A 20,197-nucleotide genomic window follows, 5' to 3' on the forward strand; every position below is an offset into this window, starting at 1 on the left:
CTCAGGTGGGAGAAGCATTTAATGGACCCTGAGGTTCAGATGCCTTCAGGGAGGCTAAAGAAAGCACCCTCAACCCCCATGCTGGATTACTTTCCAAAGTAATTGGTCATTAACCAATTAATGTGTTATGGGTGGCTTCTTGTGGGCCCTTTAAAAAGAAGAATAATCAAGGATTCAAACCCGATTACTGTGATTTGACCTCATTGTGTCAAGCTGTCAGTATGCTTTGGCCACTTTAATTTTGCTCCAGCATGAGATGCAGGCTGAGGTATCAATGATGGTATGCTGTCAGACAGAATTAGACCTTTTTGCTCTCTCTTGGTTTTTTGTGGCTCCTAGCAGGAACAATTAGCTAAGCAGAATTGACGTGTCGCTCGCTGCACAAGCTCAGAGCCAGCTGTGCTCAGTGTTTGCACTCAGGCTCTGTCTCAGCCAGGGATAGAGATGCCAACATCACGCTCAGTAAATCAGGAGAAGGTTGTATGAACCTTGGGACACCTTCTCAGCAATAACACTGAGAAATACGGTACCTCTTCCTTGACACAGAAGGCGGTGAAAATGGGACAGGGAAGGATGATTGCAGGCTCCTGGCTGTGCCCCAGCACTTCTGCTTGCTTTGCTGGCCATGCCTGTGATGTGTGTGAGAGTGCAACTGTGGGGACAGGCATTGCTCAGAAAATGGGCTGCAGTGCTGCAGGATTCACGAGGCAGCCTCCTGTTTGAAGATGCTGGAGTTGGAATCAATGTGGTGCCACCTGCAATTGTGCCGTGGGACTTGTTTAACTGCACTGCTTTTTGGGCAGCTGCTTGCCTCTCTGTCCTGCACATGCTCATTCTTTCCAGTAGAGGAGAAAACAAAAAGCTCAGCCTTGTCTGAATTAGGACAAACAAAGTGGGAAGATTTCAAAGCCACACCTGAGGACACCTCAGCAGTTTGGGATCTCTGACTCACAGCCCAGCCCAGCCCAGGCCAAAAATGCCTTTGGGGAACCTAACAAAGAGGACTGAGCACCAACTTCTTAGTAAGGTTAAGTAACCCCATGCACTGCTCTTGTAAACACCAGATAATCTGAAGTAATGCCACAGAGTCCACAGACAGCTTTTATGCTTTCCTTAGATAAAGCTTTGCTTACACACACTTTCCTCTGTGCTGAAGGGGACCTCAAGGCAAGAGAGAGCTTCCAGCTGAGGCTGTGCATTCCCCCCTGTCAGAAATCATCTGTTGGTTCCTGATGGGAGTCTGGTGGAGAAGTTTGCAAGCAGCAATACTCAGATTAAAACCTCACTGAGCTGGCTGTGGTTCTCTCCCTTTAAAAGTGTTTTGTTGCCTGAGGGGAACTTGGTGCCAGTGTCTTGGAAGATTTAAGGACTGAGGGTGGGAAAGAATCTCCACGCTGGGTTGTCTATGGCTTGGTTAAGCTGTGGGCTCTCACATCTTTAGCTGTGAGCTGTTAACTTGTGTAATAGGTGAAGAACACAGCTTGCTGCAAACCCTCTGAAAGAGGGACATTTGCTGTGTTGGTTCCTTTGATCACCAGAGGTGTTCCCTCAGTGTTCACTTCCAGAACATCTGTGGTTTCTGCACAGAGGTCAAGAGCACCTATTGCAGCCATCCCTGTGCTCTCGCTGCTCTCTTGGTGTTAGTCCAGGAGAGAAAAAGGAGAGGGAAACCATGCAGCTCTCATGTCTTCCTCCTGCAGGCACATCTCCTTCAAAAGGCATCTTCCTCGGCAGATGCACGTGTCCAGCATGGACTATGGGCTGGAGCCGCCGGCCGTGGCCGAGCAGCCGACCAGCATCGGCCGCATCAAGCCCGAGCTCTACAAGCAGAAATCCGTCGACTCCGAGGACCCCAAAAAAGAGGCAGCAAAAACCTGTGGGAAAATTAACTTCACCCTCAAGTATGACTATGAGAACGAGACACTGACTGTTCGAATCCTCAGGGCTTTTGACCTGCCAGCCAAAGACTTCTGCGGCAGCTCGGATCCCTACGTGAAGATCTACCTCCTGCCTGACAGAAAGCGCAAGTTCCAGACCCGAGTCCACAGGAAGACTCTGAACCCCACCTTTGATGAGTCCTTCCACTTCCCTGTGCCCTACGAGGAGCTGGTGGACAGGAAACTCCACCTGAGTGTGTTTGACTTTGACAGGTTCTCCAGACATGACATGATAGGAGAAGTTATCTTGGAGAACCTCTTTGAAGCCTCGGATCTTTCCCGGGAGACTTCCATCTGGAAGGACATTCAGTATGCAACCACGGTGAGTATCTGCTTTGGAGGCTCCAACATGCCCTGGGGGTGTTGGCAGCATGCCACATGGTACCTGTGTGTGTGCAGAGGACTGCTACCAAGTGTGTGGTGAGCAGGTCCAGGGCAGGATTGGTTGGGATTCTCTTGTGGCTGGACTGCATAAAGGAGTCATTCCTTCCCAACTGGCAGATGATGGGTTTATTGCCTCCCTGCAGATGGTATCGTTAGCCCTGGGGACCTACAGCCATCACACACAGGGGTGGTGAAGGATGTTGTACTCAGAAGTCTGTCAGCTTTAGCAGAATCCCAGTTTACTGGAGTTTCATCCCTTTACTTAGTGACTTGCTGTTATCTCACAGTGAGGCTCACTGATAACAGATTTGCTAAAAACCAGCTGAGGGGTTCAGCACGTTCCCTGTCCAGCCTTCATCAGCATGGGAAGTGTCTCAGGTTCTGCTTGTCTCCCCCTTGCACATGATAGCAGCAAGAAATGGCTCCAGAGGGTCAGTACCAGCCCATCAGAGATACTGGGCTTTCCTGACAGTGTTGTCTGATGTGTTGCTTGCAACTTTTCCAGAGCTTGATGTGTGTCTTTCAGTAGCTCTGTTGAATTCCCTTTGAAAGTGAAGGCAAAGATAAGAGAAGGAAAAATCCCAGCCACTTCCAGTGTTGCAGGGAGCTGGCAGGAGAAGCCACTTTCTCACATTGATCACTGAGTACAGAAGCAATGACATTAACCTCTACATAATAGCTGTCTGCTCCTCCACTGTCCTCCTGGGAGGATCTGGCTGGTTCTGAGGGCAAACAATTGAAGTGCTTTGCAGTTGGACACTAAGTCATTGTCTTTGTCATTTCATGTTGTTATTTCTGAAACTGGAATATGAGATGCCCTCACCCCTGTGGCTGCAAGCATGGGCCCTGTCAGGTCTTTGCTGGTGACTGGCATAACTTGCACAAATCAGTCCTGCAGCTTCCTTGGTAGCACATCTCTTCCCTTTCCTCTCCTGCTTTCTGTCCTGGGGAATGAACTGTCAAGTGTAAATATTTATTGCACTGTGGTCAGCAGTATCAAAAGACCTTTGCTTTGTGACTCTCTGCTGCTTTTCTCTCAGTACCATGTTCCTCAGCAGCTGTAGCCCTTGGGCACTGCTGTCAGGGCTTGTTCTTTCATCGTGGGGTGTTCACAACGTTCTGAAAGAGCTGTGAGGTCTGACACGTGTGTCCCTGTGCTGGGACTCGGTGCAGGAGCTCAGCACCATGGGGAATGTCGTTTCATCCTGGTCAGGACAAGGGGTAACAGGTCCAAGCTGGAACACAAACAGTTCCACTGGAAATCAAGGAGCAAGTCCTTTGGTGCTGAGGTGAGGGAGCCCTGGCCCACGCTGCCCAGGGAGGGTGTGGAGGCTCCTGCTCAGGAGGTTTCCAACCCCACCTGGACACGTTCCTGTGCCCCCTGAGCCAGGGGAACCTGCTGTAGCAGGGGCTGGGGCTGGAGCAGCTCTGCAGGGCCCTTCCAACCCCCACCATGCTGGGCTTCTGTGAATACACTGTGTATGCAGTGTGGTGGCCCTGCTAGGTAGCTCTCGGGCTTGCAGCTGCTGTGGTAGGGCACAGAGAGCACCCATCACGCTCCTGTGACAGCACAGCTTTTGCCATGCCTGCCTAAGGATGCTGAGATGTGTGTGATGTCTGCCAGGTACCCTGAGGCATTGCTGGGAGCATGCTATGAGCTGCAGCTGTGTTGTCTTTTGAGCATCTTGCCTGCAAAGGAGGCACAGGATTAACTGCAAGGAAAGTCAACAGCATTAGTTAGCACGGGATGTTTTCAGCTTGTGGCTTTCAATCCACAAATAGCCATGTCTGATATGATTAATGAATGGTAATTAAAGGAAAAACACTGTTAAAGAAGCAAGCAGGCATCAGGCACATCCATTTCCCTGGCAAAGGGTTGCCAGCAGAGGAACAAGGTGCATCACACATGTGGAAGCCTCATGGAAGCATCTACCCCTTTGCATCAGCTCTGCTCTGAGACTCAGCTTGCTGTCAGCTCTGCCAGGCTGCCTCTGCTGTTGAATCTTTGGATGAAGTCACTGGAGTGTTGGCAGAGACTTTCCTGTTCCTGGCTATAGAATCAGCATAGAAAGAGTGTGGTGAGACTGAAGAGTTTGGAGGGGAAAGGCCTGTGAGCAGGAGCAAAACTGGGAAGGGGCAACATTTGGTCTTGCTGGAGAAAAGCACAGAGCTGCAGGAAAAGGTTCTGGAGTTTTTCACCTGTGTGTGTGCTGTGTTTTGCTGGGACAGTTCTGCAAGAAGTAGTGGATGTTTCCCTAGCTGACTGAGTAAACTAATTCAACAGGGTAAGAAACCTCACAAAAACAGGTGGAGAGACACCAACAGAAGGGCTTGCTGAGGGAAAAGCCTCCAAAGAAAGGTGTGAGGGGTGCAAAGCCAAGGTCATGCCCAAGAGACGTTGCCTTGGGCTTGCAGAGCTCCCCCAGAAACATCCAGTGCCACCTTTGGCTCTGTCCCCACTTTCTGTGCCATTCTTTGGAAACAAGCCAATGGTAGTGCCTCTCAGCCAGTTGTAACACTCAAGGACACTTCTGTTTAATCAAAAATTAGAAGGGTAAACACAGTTTTAATATTACTCAAGGAAAGCTCTGGGTGACTAATAACCCATTAGATCAATCGTGTGGGTAAGGAGATGGGAATGCACTTAAGCAGTGCTATAAGCCATTCAGATAGCTAACACTCAACTATTTAATTAATGACTGTACAGCTTCTGCTGCACAGCAGTGAAATGGTTTTGGTTTCAAGTCTGCAAAGTTTATTGATTCAGAGCTGCCATTATTTCCTAAGAGCTACTGATATGAATTTTGGAAATGTCCCAGTGTCTATAATCTGCAAGAAAATAATGTACCCACAGGACATGTTTTACTCTCCTGTATTTATGGTTGCAAAGAAAAATCTCTTGACCTAATACAATGAGGTCAAAGAACAGTTTATGTTAGTTTTATACCCTGAACAGGTTCTCTCAGTGCGAGGAGAGGAATAGAAGATGAGATGATGCCCAGAGGGTGCTCTCGTGTTCCTACACAGGGCTGCTCTCTTCTGACATCTGTGTCCAAGGTTTCCTGCCCTCATTCCTCCCAAACCAACACAGTCCAAAGGATGTATGAAAGGATAGGCTCAGCCTTGTGTGTCATCTGGATACCCCTTGCTGCTGCACTGTGCAGTGAGCACACAGAGCATCCAGTGCAGCCAGCACCCAGTGAGAGGCAGGTGCTCATTGCTTTGGGAACACAACAACTTTTCTGCTGTCACTGAAGCCTACAGCTAAGACTGGTAGGTGCAAGGTCTGATTGGAGCTGGAGACAAGTGAAAAGGTCCAACCCCAGTTCTCAAGCTTAGTTGTGATGCAGTGGCAGTGTTTGCAGCAGGTTCCAGACACTCCTTCCAAGTGTCTCCTCAGTGCAGAGTCATTTCTTCAGGCTCTTTGTCACGCAGAGCAGTTCATCCTCAAAGACCAAGGACAGCCACGTTGGAAAAAGCAAATGGTAATTTCAGGCACAGGGGGGTTGAGTGGTCATTTTAAGACACTGTAAATGAATGAGACCCTGTAAAATACCAACCACCCTGAAAACTGGCCACAGTGGTGTCAGGGATGAAGAACCACAGCTGAGCTCAGCCCTCGGCGTGCAGGTGACAGCAGAGGTAAGAGTGCCAAGTGTCTGAGTGCTCTTTGTGCACCCATTGCCTTCAGGGTGCTGTAGCTGAAACACATTCAGGAGTTTAAACCCCACAGGGGCTATAAAAGATCTTTTGCATGTGATGGAAATGATTCTGGTACCTTAATAAGGTGCCTTTAGTAATATTTTCTGAGGCAAGAAATTCAGCTCCCAGTAGATACATCAGGAGGTGCAAAGGAGGGGTAACTCAGTGAATGTTTCCCTGTATTCACTACAGATCAGTGCCAGCGAGGCTGTGACTCCAAATCATTTTGTCACTTCAGAGGGAAAGCTCTTTGGGATGCTGCTGGTTCATTAAGGCAAGCAAGAGATCAGAGTGGGAGCTCTGAGTGGGTGAGAGCACCTCTTGTTTACCAGCAAATAGCACCTTCTGAGACAATGCTTATGTAGGTACTTACAGGTTTAGTCATATATTGTTCTGTCCAGAGAACACTTGGCTGCCAGTTTCTTTCCTAGACTCTGTGAGAAGATTTTCCATCTATTTGCTAGTCAAGTGAAGTCTTGTGAAGAGCCAAGACTTTTACATCGTGTTCATTAGTGTTCTGCATGTCTAAGTGGGATAAATAGCTAATCTTTTCCTGACCAGAGAACCAGAAGGAAATCATCTGGCCAAAATCTCATCCATCAACAAGATGCATTCTCCCAACACTTAGCAAAGCTTTAAATGCCTAATGCATTTACTTGTCTTTCTAGTTCCATTACTCTACTACCAACAGCTACAGTTTCTTTTTGGCAGCTCATTATATCACACTGAAGTGAATCAAACACTCTTTCCAAAAATAAGCAGGTTGTTTTCTCTGCAGATGTGGACTCTGTGTATGCCAAATAGGATTTCTTCTGTTAAATCCATTTTTGGGAGGTGTTTGGGAGTCTTGCTGTTGATTTCAGATGAAGATGATGCTTTCTAGTTATAGAATACTTCTGGTTTGTTTCTTTTTCTCTCCCCTCCCCTGAATTTTCATGAGCAAGGCAATGATGGAATGGGCTTTTAGGAGGTGTAGGAGATAAGGCTGCATGTACAAGAGATACTAGGAGCAATGTGTAGAAGTTGAGGCACTAAAGTAAATTGTTTTGGCCTCTGTGTAATCCAGAAACTACCAAATGTTTCTGAGAGCTGCCTGCTGGATAATTCACCTTTATGTACACACACATATGTGCCTCATACTGAGTGCATTAGCTCTTTGAAGCCAGCTCAAAGGGGTTGGTGTTCCAAACATTAATAAGCATGTCACAACCTGAAAGCTCAATTGCTACTAAATGAGACCCTTCCTGGTTCTCCTCTCTTTTAAAGCTGTGCCCCCTTGGTCTGTGACTGCTTAGTAATTCATGCTCAGCTTCAGAGAGGGCTGAGTGCTCTGCCAAAATGTTGGGCACCAACAAAGTCCATCGACCTCTGTTACTGGAAAGACACCCATTGAGCTGGTTGCAGTGTACAAGCAGAGAACGTGTCACTGCTGCATGTCAAGGTCTCACCTTTCCCTGGTCTCACTCTGTGTTTCTATCACATTCCTCCATTTGAGGAAACAGATGAGAGTGTCACACACTTGGCACGAGAAGAGATGTACTGAACATTGAAGCAAAACTTGATCCTGACATAATTTCCTTAATGGCTTTCATCTGGTATTAGGTGTCACTTCACTCCTGGGTGAGCAATGGAGCAGGAAAAGAGGAGTGCATTAGCTGTGATGTTGCAATGGGAAGCACACTGAGGCTCTGGAAGATTATCCTTAACTATGATTTGAAGCTGTGGCATTTGGGAACATGAGGGTTTGTTTTCCATTGTTGCCTATATTCACTTTTAGCCAAATAATGTTGGGGTACCCTGGAGTCACTGCCATAAAGTGTCATTCACAGGGAGATGACAGAATGGAGAGAAGCCTGTTTCAGATGCAAAGCATTGGGATGGAGAGTGGGGGCAGCCTGGCTGGTCCTTGAATGTTTCCAATCTAATATGTTCTCTGTTTTATTCAAGGAAAGCGTGGACCTGGGAGAGATCATGTTTTCCCTTTGTTATTTGCCAACTGCAGGTCGCCTCACCTTAACAGTCATTAAGTGCAGGAATCTCAAAGCTATGGATATCACTGGTTACTCAGGTAGGTGCTTGGTGCCTGAGAAGGATCCCATTGCATCCACAATTCCTCCTCCTCCCTCAAGATAGCCTCAGTGGACAATGGGCACGTGTCTTTGGATGCCAAGGCTGTATTGTCACATAAACCTCTGACAAAGCTTTGTCCATATTTAAGGCATGGACATTTTAATAGTAGAATTATCTTTTCAACCCATTGCCAAGGGCATGAATCCAGGGAAGGTGGTTATATAGATGAGTATACAATTCAGAGACCCACTGAGGGGTTTACAGAGGCAAAGTCTCTAGGGTTGGATGCCTCAGATCTGTTGCAGATGCTGACCCTGGTAGTTTTATGTGAGTTTTCCAACAAATAACCTCCTGAAGCCAGAATCAATCCTTTCATGCCAAGATTAGGAAAGAATCACGGGCCACCTGAGTAAATCCCAAGTGAATGTGTGTTCCTCTGTGCACTGGCCAGCTTGGAAACATTAGGATTAAGGTCACCTGGAGGCTGTATGCATTCACAGTTCCAAAGGGCTGGCTTACAGATTGAGCATGCACAAGGTCTGGGTTTAAAAACCCAAAGAGCAGTTTCTTTTCCACATTGCAGCGTTGGAATTTCACTGAGGACTTGTGTAAAACGCAGAAACGATCCAGTAAAAGAGCTTTGTGGGGGGAAAAAATCTCCTCAGTTGGAGCTTGATGCCATATGAAATGTCTGAGAATTGAGTTTTCAGATGGAGCCAGCTCAGCATTTCTCTAATAACACATTGCATGGTTACTGAGAGTTGAAAATGCTTCTCAGTCGCCTGGGCAGCCGTTGCAGCAAACAGGAGCTGTCTGTGGCTGGAAGGCATTCTGCCACAATCAGCCAGTTCAAGGCATGTGAAGCAAAGCTGCCCTAATACCTTTTCTTTCTGCTGCTCAGTGACATTTGGAAAATGGGTTTTCAAGTCCCCCTGCTCCCTGGACGTTTCGCTACGTCACGTCAGCAGTTGGGTGGTTTTGGTAGGAGTGCAGAAAAGAACCCTTATAAAATCACTCCCTGCACTTGTTTGGGTCAGTAAAATGGTGTGTTGTGTTTTGCTCTCTTGGGTAAATGCTGAGAAAGCTGTGGCTTTGCTTCAGGGAAAGTACTAGGTTTAAGTCTGTGGCCATGTAACTAACACACACTAGAAAGCCTGAGTGCCCAGGGCCAGTTACCATCTCCTGATGAACCCTGGCCCTTGGTTTGAGATGAGGCCTTCTTATACTTAATCCTTCTCACAGAAACACTGATGGAAACGATTTTGCCTTCTAAGTAGTTTGCAGTGGTGGTTCTCCAGTGCCTGAACCTCACATCAGCACTCAGACCAGTATGAGAAATGGTAGCTTCAACTAGTCCAGGGCCATCCCTTTTCCTAAAGGTACATTGAAGGAGTGCCTCTGGCTCGTGGCAACTTACAGACCATCCTTTGATAACCCTGTTTCTATGCTGTGATGGTAAAACTGAACCCAGGAGCCCTTCTCCTCTGTCTTCCTTTCCAGATCCATATGTGAAAGTGTCTTTGCTCTGTGATGGGCGAAGGCTGAAAAAGAAGAAAACCACCATCAAGAAAAACACACTTAATCCCACTTACAATGAAGCAATAATCTTTGACATCCCCCCAGAGAACATGGACCAAGTCAGTCTGCTTATCTCTGTCATGGATTACGATCGGTAGGTGGGAGGCTCTGGAGGGGAAAACATCCCCTTGGGTTCAGGTTTTCCTGCCCAAATAGTCATTTGCTGCAGTGTCAGGGCCTTGCCTGCACAGCTCTGTGACAGCAATCTGTCTCCAGTGATTTCTTGTTCATGTGTCATTGATATTTATGGCTGTGGAAAATTACCTGCTGGAATAGTAAGTGTGGGAAAGCTGTTCCTTTGCTTTATGGCATTTTCTCCAGTGGGTGCTGTGTTCCCCTTCTTTGCTTGTCCTGCAAACCATCATCCTGTTCCACAAAGCAAATGTGGCCTCACCCTGAGCAGCAGCTGCTGTATGAGTTATCCAGTACTGAACTCGTTCTCATTCTTGCTTTACACACTCCCTCACACCTCCTTCCAGATTCTCTGTCTGGACTGTTGAAACCATTTGAGAGTGATAGTGGCTTCTGGGTCATGGCAGTGCCTCTCTGGGCTGGTGTAGCAAAGGTCTGACTTGAGTGGAAGCCCAACAAACAGCCCATGCTCACCAGCACTGTGCCTCATGACACTCCCATGGGCTCAGAACTGTTTTGGTTGGAAAAGACCTTTAAAGTGCCAACCCTCCCCTGCCCAGCCCAGCACTGACCCACAGCCCTCAGCTCAGCTCCACAGCTTTGGGATCCCTCCAGGGCTGGGGATTCCACCATCCAAGAAGTCCCAATAACTGTATGGGCAGCCTGAGCTAATGATGTTGCTGTTGTGTTGTTCCAGAGTGGGTCACAACGAGATCATCGGGGTGTGCAGGGTGGGAGTCAGCGCTGAAGGGCTGGGCAGGGACCACTGGAACGAGATGCTGGCCTATCCCCGCAAGCCCATCGCCCACTGGCATCCCTTAGTGGAGGTAAAGAAGTCTTTCAAAGAGGTATGTGGAGCTGTTCTTTCAGTGCATGCACTGGGCATGAGTGAGCTGCTGGGAGGCTTTCAGAGAGCTTCTGCTCACACTTGGGGTTTTCTGACAAGGGGGCTGAGAGAATTTTCTCACCAGAAATGCAGCCTAGAAAACAAGCCTCTGTATTGCCTCAAAATAGCTACTTGAGCTTGCAAGCAGGAATGAAAGGGACTGTATTTACAGATGTGGCTGTTACCATATTGGGGTTCTTTTTCTTCCTCAAATGAGAGATTGAGAGCAGTAAGGGAAGAGAATGCTCTTCTGATTGCAGAACAAACTGTCCAGGGATATTGCCTATTTCAAGTTTCAGTTCTGGTTTTTTTCCATGCTAAAAGATTTTTCTTGACTCATCTCCAAGCCTTTGAGCAAGAATAAATAGAACAAATGTAATTGCTCTAAGTATCTCCAGAGAAAGACATTCACTTGATGCAGCCCCAGATGATGAGAGAGGGCTGAAATGCCTGGCTGCCATTCTGACCATCTCTAGCGTTTTCCTCCTCCTTGCACTCGGTTTTCTCACTCTCCTGTGGAGCAGTTTGGGTTTGGCCTGGCTGAGGTCATAAATTCTGGAGGAGAGAGATTTGGAAAAGGGCACACATGCTATTGACACTTCAGTATGAAAAGAAAGCCAGTGTTTATGGCCAGTGATAGTATAATAAAGGCACTAAAACCTCCCACTGCAGCTGGGGCTAAGGAGGCATTTTCCCTCACAGCCACAGACTAAGTACATAACAAAAAGCATCTTATTTTCCCCTTGAAGTTCAGACATTGAGCTCTACTGGAAGGCAGATATTAGGCTTGGCAATCCTCCACAGTAGTCTGAATTTGTATGCATCAAACCCTGTGTTTCTTTGAAACCTGCTCTTTGCTCTAGCAAGAATGCAGTTTGTGCTCAGGGCTCTATCCCAGCTCCTATTCACCAGCCTGGTTTCTGAAATTCAGCTGTGCCCATCCCACAGGCAGCTTCTGCTTCTGCTGTAGGTTTCTTTTCTTTCTCCAAGCATTTGTAAGCAGCAGCCATGTGAGGTGAAGGCAACAGCCCAAGCAGAGCTCTGCAGCACTTTTCATGCCTGCTGCATCCCTTGGTGGGCATTTCTCTTCTGGCAGATGAAACGTGGCTGTAGAGCCCTGTCCAGAGCCAGGGTTTCTCCAAGCAATATCCTTGCATCCTGAACCCAGAATGATTACACCCAGGGGGAAAACCTGGCAATTAATACTTTAGTTTAAGATAGAGTGGAGATCCATTTATCAGATAATAGAAACTGAAGATCTGCTGGTGGCTGTGTGAGATGTCTCATGATCTCCCATTGCACCACTGCACACTGGGAGGAGACACCCAGGTCAGCTGTGCAGAACTGGTGTAGATCAAAAAAAGGGTTAAACCAAGGTACAGCTTGTTTTCTTGGTGCCTTCCTTCCCAGGTCCATGTGTGAAAGTGTCTTTGCTCTCTACAATTTGTGTATAATGGCAATATTGCCTTTGGCTGGTGAGCAGTACCAGCCTTTCATTAGCTAAAACACTGGCTTTGTACACATGAGCCAGAGCTGTTTGGGCAGGCAACATGTGCCAGCTCAGGCTGCCACGATGAGCTGGGGCTCAGCAACCACTGAGCTTTCAGCATAAAGGCTCAGCCATCTCTCATTTGATCAGTCAGCTCAATATCTGTATCATCTGTAGCACCTCACAGCATGATACCAGCTGCCACATCTGCCCCAGGGCCAGGAGTTCCTTCTCCAGTTTGTCATTTAAGTGACTTGAACTACACCATGTTTCAGGTGGAGGTGGGAGTTTGAAAGAAAGAGTCCTGTAAAGGTTTTTTTGGTCATAAATAGGAAAGGAAAAAAGAAAAGATGACATAATTATTGTGATGAAACTCAAGAGAAACAAAGGCAGGCAGGTGAGATGAGTCACCTGCTAAAATCTACTTTGAAAATCACTGTTGAGCCCCCAACACTTCAGAAAGAAAACCAAGAAGACCTGAGTGAATCATTTCACCCTGCTGTTCACAGGTCAGGAAAGCAAAAGCCTCAGATCATCTGTTCTGGTATTTCTGCCACAAGCTGGTGCACAGAGCCAGCCAGCAAATGGGCCCTGGATTTAGTTGCCCTTTTAAGTTTTAGCACTGCTGACTGCAAATCCCTTGTGCAGCTTAAAAAAACACCCCCAACCTAACAAAACCAAACAGAAAAGGCAGAGGCTTCTGGAGAGAAATTAATGGGAAGTGGTATCTGCTGGTCACAAGGAGCTGCTGACCCTCTCCATCCTTTGTTCAGCCCTGTATCTTCGTGGGGGTGAGCTCAGCATCCTGAGCTGGGCACTGGCAAATGGAGCATTTGCTTTCCAGTTGATCCTGATGCTCTTCCCTGTTTGCTCCTGTGGTGTATTTCAGTGGCTTTCCTGATTGATCTTAAGCTGAATGCAAGAAAGCTGGGACTGGATTGTCTTTTTGAATGTCGGGACTGAGCAGTGGGTGACTGGAGCTGTTGACCCAGGAGCACAGAGCTGTTCAGTGCCCACTGCCAGCTCCCTGCCTGTGCCTTTGCCATGTGGCTGGGGGCTGCAGATGGGTGAAGAAAAGGGTGTGGAATCTGGAACTTCTTTCCTAGCCCACACATGTACCACCCTGCCTGGCATGCCTTCAAAAGAAGTGGAGGAAGAAAGGGGGCTATGCTCAGAGCCACAGGTTCTGGTGGTGTTACCAGGGACACTATCACCACAAGCCTGTTGTACCAGGAGGATGGACCAGCCCTGCCCAAAGCTCCCCACCACAGCAGTGGGGACAGATGGACAGTGATGCCATCAGCCTCCTCCTGCACGTCACATGGACCCTGAGAAGCATTGAGCCTGCTCCATGAGCCACTGCTCTGCTGACATGACCCAAACCCTCCTCTCTGGGTTGACATCATGCCCTGGGCCCTTTCTCCATGAGCCAGTTTTGCTCTTCTCATTGATGGAGTCTTTAGGGAAACACATTTCATGTCTTTGGTTGCTCCACATTTATCAACAGTGAGTAACAAACTGTAGTGACTGCACTCCTTTAATGACCACCATCATTAAAAGCAGAACATGTGCAAATGAATCATTAATTACAGGCTTCTAAGTACTGTTCTCCTCACACAGCCATTTAGAAGGAGAGTGTGTGAGCAGAAGGCAAGAATCCCACTTGCTGTTGCATTTTGAAGTGATTCTGACCATGAACTTTGAAGGGAACTTGTGCAAACTGGAAGTTTCTCTGTTATCTGTGAAAGACAAAGCCTGTCTGATGTTGCAGAGCAGCAGCATCAGTGCAATGCAAAAGGGGCCTTTGATGTTGCCCAGTGCCTCTGACATTCAGCATGGGAGCAGTTAGTTGTTTAAACTGTTTCTCCAGATAAAAAGGAGCTTTGCTGAGAGCTAACTCATGCCCCTAATGAAGAACAGCCATTTATCTTTAAAACCAGCAAAACCAGCCCCTTCCAGACCTTTGGGCATGTTTGATTTTCTCTGACCTGTTCCTGGTTTTGGACTGTTAATGACACAATGGGTGGTATCTCCAGGTTCCTCAGGGCACACTGGTCACTTGAACCTACTCTGAGAAGGGTTTTCATCACACTATTTGGTGTCATTAACAGGCAGAACACCACCACAAGCATGGCAAGAGCCCATTGCTATTGCAGCTTCTGTTTATCTGCTGATTGATTGGTGATTCTCACTGGGAGGCTGTATCCCTATTATCAGATCCTTTAGCAAATATATTTGACATGAGAAACATAGAAGAAACTGTTCTCTTACCTTGAGCCAAGCTGTTTGGAAGGACAACCTTTCCAGCTTCTTTGTTCACTAATCTCTGCCCAGCCCTGATGAAATACAGTCTGTGTAAGGCAGACCTGTGTGGTGGGTTATTTCACACTAACAGGTCTCTTTGGGGAAGGGAATGAGCTGAGTTCTTGACCCTGTGTCTGTCAGCTGCATTTCATTTCAAATGCCTTTGTCAAAGCAAGGGGGAAGTTCGATTTGCCAAATGAGTTTTCACCCACAGAAGTGAAATGTGTTCATGCTTGAGCATTAATATCAGCCAGCAAAGAGTTTCTGCTTATGTAGGAGAGGAGGGAATTGATCTGGGCAGTGGAAGCACTATGCCTCCTGTTGTCTCTGGGAGATGCCTATCATTTGTCATTTGATTAGTAAAACAAGATGGTGAGATGGGCAAGCACTCAACATGAGTTCTAATGGGTTTGGATTATAACAATAGTCCCTGAGGCAGATGACTAATAATTTATGATCCCATAAGTATGGCAAGAAAAAAAGAGTTTGCTACATCCACCAACACTCTCATCTGATTTTTTCCCCTTGGAGAAATGCCCCTGGCACTGTGCACACAGAGTGTGAGTCCTCAAACCACCAGGCTGCAAAGACTCAGGTGGGTTTTTGCAATTAGTCAGTGTTTATAAACCAAAAAGGCAACTAAACCAGGGAACAGCAGCAAGCTAAACCCAGAGCAAACTTTGTCTTAGCAGCATCCTGGTTCTTTCCCTTTGCACTGTTTGGTGATTTACAGAACAGTGAAGCCAATTGTTCAGTAATTCTTCTGGAGTGCTTAAACAAGGGCGTTCCAGAGCTGAGGATTCTGAGCTTGAAACAGGCTGAGGATCCTGCAGGAGGTTGACAATGGGGTGAAGGGATGTGAAGAGTTTCAACTGACCTCTCCTGTTTGCTTACACTTGCCTTCTCTCTTTTCTCTCCCACCAGTGGCAAGGCCGAGCAGCCAGCTTTGACAGCCAGGGCTCCTGTCCCAGCCCCAAACCACCCCCCACACCGTGATGCAGAGTGTGGGGACTCACATGGGACTGAACCAAGTTATTTTTGCACTTGGCCTAGAGTCTCAGTAATTTGTTGCTGAGTGGCAGTGGCAGCAGCAAGACTTTCCAGTCTAGTTGTTCCCACGTAAGTAAAGGCAGAAACCCGTTTTGTGGTCAAATATGTCTTTGTCTAATCTGTCTCCCAAGGTGATGTGTATTTCTTGTGGCTTTTACTGTGTGGATCTGTTGCCAGAGGGAAGAAGGTGGACTGAGCCATGAGCTGCAAGTTTGATCTGTAAAATAACATGTAAAATAGTTTTTAGTGTGTGTGTGTTGAAGGCTGGGAAAGTGCAAAGATGCTCTGAGTGTCTACAGAGAGCTGGAGTGCTGAGGAAGAGGGGGCATTTGGAGCAGCCCTGCTGCACTGCCTGCTTGGAAGAGCAGCAGCCAACAGCGTGGGAGACTCCTGAGCTCTGAGCAGCTCTTCACTCTGCTGCTCAGCCCAAAGCCAGCAGCGTGGGCACAGCTTGCCTGGTGGTGTAGAGGTGCTCCTGAGCTGGCAGAAGTTTGTGCAGTGTGTATCCCAACCTCCTTTTGTCATACATGAAAACAAATGCTGTTGATTCCTCAGGGGGGAAAAAACCACTCTTTGTTTTCCCTGTATTTGAAGTCTCCCTCGAGCTACCTGCATGAACAGTTTCTTAGGATCCCTTTGTAGCTGCTGCTCATTCCCTTGTACATCACCACTTTATCTGAAGTGGAGAGAACTGTGTTGCCACAAGTGAGGTTTGGACATAAAGGGGGAAAGATGTTACAGAATAAGTGACATCCTTGCATGAACACTGGGTCTTTAGTTCTTGTATCACGTAGAGGGTGGACAAAAGGGTCAAGGGGAATACAGAAACACAACTAAAGCTTTAAAAAGCATCCAAACTTCTTTACTGAACAAGTTTCTAAAGGCTTAAACTCTGGAGGAGGATCAAGTGTTGAGAAAAATGAAGCTTTTCTGGTTCTTTGGCTGCAGAGGCCAAAAATGAAGTTATCCCAAGTGGTGGCTGTGCAAACACAGCTGATCTTTCCCAGGCAGCTGTGCACTTGGGACACTTTCTCATGGTGGATTTTTTCTCTGGGTTTAATAAACACATTAGTGCTGTTTCTCCCATTGTAATTCAGTCAATGCAAAGAGTTTGGTTTTGAGTTAAGGTCTGCAAGCAAGGCAGCCATTGCTCCTCACAGTGGGAAGCAGAAGTGTGTACAGAGCTGTGGCCACACTGTTGAGGTCAACTTCAGTCTCCATTTCCCCACATGTCACAACATCAGCCATGGCTAGCAGAGGAAGGGTGTTGGGTTGCATTGGTTTTTTTGGGTAAGAGGAATCCTTTGTTCAGTGAAGGGCCAATACATCATTTCTCATCACACCCTGTGTCTTAATTCTCTTTCTGTGCCACGTGCTATAGGAGCAGAAACTCAATAAAACGATTTTATTTGTAAGCCTTGCCTTGTCTGGTGAAATGCCTCCTCTTGTGAAAGCTGCAATGGTGTGTTGTGTGACTTTGGGTGGTTACAGGAGTCACAGAGGCTGCTGTAAGTGTGGTGGTAGCTCACGTGGTACAAGGCACTGCGTGATTTGAAGCAGCCACTCCTCAGGCCACAAGCTCTGCAGTTCTTGTTTGTCCTGGGACAGCCAACACACATCCCCTGGGGAAGTGCTGAGCACCAGGCATGGAAGAAAAACTAGATTTCAAGCACCCACAGTTCATTGAAACAAAAAGATGGTAAAACTGCATTAAGTTCCCAGCACAGAGAGTTTTGCAGACTTGTGCTGAGGGACAGAGCTGAGGATGCCTCTGAGACAGCCCATCCTCTGTGGGAATGTTCCACATCTTATTACAGGGAAGAGTTTGGAACTATCCAAAATAATTGACTTGCAGTGCTGGTTGGTTCTCAAATTGACCACAAGCCCTCTGACCCTTGACCTGAGCTGAACTGAGCCTGGAGGGGTTCATGCCATGAATTGGAAGTGCCTCTCACAGCTCAAAGCACCTGTGAGGCAAAACACACCTAGAAGAAGCCACAGCAAGTCCCAGCTGGGTGTGAGGATGGCACTTGGCAATCACTAATTGCACTAACCTACTCAAATCCTTTTCTTCTTTCATCCTGGCTTCTTGGGGTTTGGTGTTCTCTGTATAATCTCAGTCTTTTATCCATTCTTCTTGTTATCTAGGATTTAGTCAAAACAGACGTGGGGTTTGACACAAAGCTGCTATTTTTAATCCTTGCTTCACACAGATAATCAATTTCCACTCAATACTGGCTGTCACTTGCCTTGCTGGAGAACTGGATCTCATGCTGGTGAGTAACACCCACTCCTGGATGGCTCAAGCCCCCTACACTTCCATTTAAATGCTGAGAATTTGCCCCATCCCTTGGTGAGGGGATAATCAAAGTGGTGTGTGCTTGTCAGGGCAGCCACTCAGGAGATTGGTCACACCGAGGGAAACGAGCTTTACTGTACTAGTGGAGATATTTCCCTTTCATCTAGAGAGGGATTATAACTGTGTGAAGGAACTGAGATTGCCACAAATGCCATCCCAAGATTAGTTAAGTTGCTTTCTTGCTCCTGACGTTCTGTGCCACCCTTTACTGCACGACAGCAACTCCCAGAACAGTTTAAATCACAAGGACCATGGGAGAGTTTGACATCTTGGGACTTGAGCTCCTTTGGAACTCAGGGCAATGACAAACTTCCCTTGCCAGGGGAGGATGCCTCCTGCCCCATCCCATCAGAACCAGGCAGCTGCCCAGGGGCCCGAAGCACTGGTCACTTCTCAAAGTTTGCAAGCAGCCACAAATTAACAACCTACTGTGAGTACAGCAGGCAAAGCAAACACACAGCAGCATCCCCTTTCCTTTTCCTTTCTGTTCCCCCTCTTTCATTTTAGTCTCATAGAACAATGACTGACTGCAGGAAGAGACACTGAAGTGAGTGCTGCCACTTAATGATGGGGACACAGGGAGAGGTGAAACCCCAGGGGTCCGTTGCTCATTATAAGGGGTCAGAGGGCTGAGCAACTGTCCCAGCCAAGTGCTCTCCCACTCATCTGAGAACAAAATAACTTTAGCTATATACATATAACTTGGTGTACTCAGTCCTACACTCATGCCAACCCTGCTGCAGTCTTTAGTCCAAGTATCTTCAGTGCAGACACTTCTGTCTTCACTTAGAGGTTACAAATCAGGCAGCAAATTGCAGCTCGTTGGAGAAAGTACAGCCCCTGCCTCAGAGCCTTATCTCAGGCATCTGCTTGTCCTTCATTCTTTCTATTTGGGTGATTTGCCCTCTTCATGGTCTCTCTAATCTACCAGTCCTGGACTTCTCAGCTTCATTTTGCTAGAGGTTTTCTCCCCCAGGGCTTTGATGGTTCTTCCTGCCATTGAGATTATATCTATCAGTACAGTTGTGCACTTACTTAAATGCCAGGTCAGGGATCTCATTTCTAGTTACAATGCATCATGCAAGGATGACCTGACACTCTGTTTGTCGTTTATAGGAGTCACAGCTCCTAGATGCACAAACCTGACTGCTTCACTCTCTTCCATCTCTGCTTGCACAGCTACTGCCAGGGCAGCAGCCATCCTGCACCAGCTGCAGCTGGTGGGGACCCTGCAGAGGATAAGCTTCCCATTGATGCTTCTCTGCTTTGCAGGTCACTGTCAGAGCTGCCCTTTGGGAGGACACAGCCCCAAGGCAGAATCAACCACAGAAACAAGACTGTCCCCATCTCCTCCACACTCACCCTTTAGGTATTTATCAGCATTGATAAGGGCCCCTCTGTGCTGGTGAAGCAGAAGCAGCAAAGACAGGATTAGCCCAAACATCTGAGGCATTAGGAGGGTTTGGAACACAGTGCAGTTGGATTAATGAGAGTGCCTTCAATGCACATCTCACTGTAGCCTGTTGATGTCTGGAGTCCAACCATGGCTAACGAAATGTACCAACTGTTTTTTCTCTTCAACATATCAGGTCACACAATGGGTGCTGTGAAGGTGGAATCACAAAGGTATTTGCCCAGCTGAGACAGCATGTGCTTTTCATTTCATTTGGATTAGGTTCTATTTGAAGCTGGGTTGGTTTTTTTCTTAAATACTAATCAAGCCTAGAGAGGGAGCAGCAGCATTTATTTATGCCAGTTCTAACTAATAGTAGGATGTTGTTTACTCTCCCAGTTAATATGATAATTGGAAACAGCTCAAAAATCATTCAGAGCTTCTTGCCAGAAAAAAAAAAGGAGCTGATCTGGATCCTTTGGCAGCATCAAGGTGCCATCTGTGTGCACAAGTGACATGCATCGCTGTGCACCTTCACTGCAAGCAGACACTGAGGTGCTGGAGTGTGGCCAGAGATGGGCAACGAAGCTGGTGAGGAGTCTGGAGCACAAGGTGAGCAGCTGAGGGACCTGGGGGTGTTGAGCCTGGAGAAGAGGAGGCTGAGGGGAGACAGGAGCACTCTCTGACACTCCCTCACAGGAGGCTGCAGGGAGCTGGAGGTCGGTCTCATCACACATCTAACAAGTGATGGGACAAGGGGAAACAGCCTCAAGTTGCCCCAGGGGAGGTTGAGGCTGGAGCTGAGGCAGAACTGTTTCCCTGAGAGGGGTGTCAGCCCCTGTGCCAGGCTGCCCAGGGAGCTGGGGCAGTGCCCAGCCCTGGAGGGATCCCAAAGCCACACCGGTGAGGTGCT

General features: G+C 47.5%; 1 protein-coding gene across 1 annotated transcript in view; it reads left to right on the forward strand.

Moving 5' to 3' along the window:
- The window catches only part of SYT6 (synaptotagmin 6), a 34,233-nt gene extending 18,755 nt beyond the window's left edge, over window positions 1–15,478 (forward strand). The window contains exons 3-7 of the mRNA XM_010207470.2: window positions 1,701–2,259; window positions 7,971–8,091; window positions 9,594–9,765; window positions 10,501–10,651; window positions 15,407–15,478. Of these exons, the coding sequence (XP_010205772.2) occupies window positions 1,701–2,259; window positions 7,971–8,091; window positions 9,594–9,765; window positions 10,501–10,651; window positions 15,407–15,478 (1,075 nt within the window). The remainder of the gene's footprint in view (window positions 1–1,700; window positions 2,260–7,970; window positions 8,092–9,593; window positions 9,766–10,500; window positions 10,652–15,406) is intronic.
- The last annotated feature ends 4,719 nt before the right edge of the window (window positions 15,479–20,197 follow it).

This window comes from Colius striatus, chromosome 22 (genome assembly GCF_028858725.1).
Source record: "Colius striatus isolate bColStr4 chromosome 22, bColStr4.1.hap1, whole genome shotgun sequence".
In the NCBI taxonomy this organism is placed as follows: domain Eukaryota; kingdom Metazoa; phylum Chordata; class Aves; order Coliiformes; family Coliidae; genus Colius; species Colius striatus.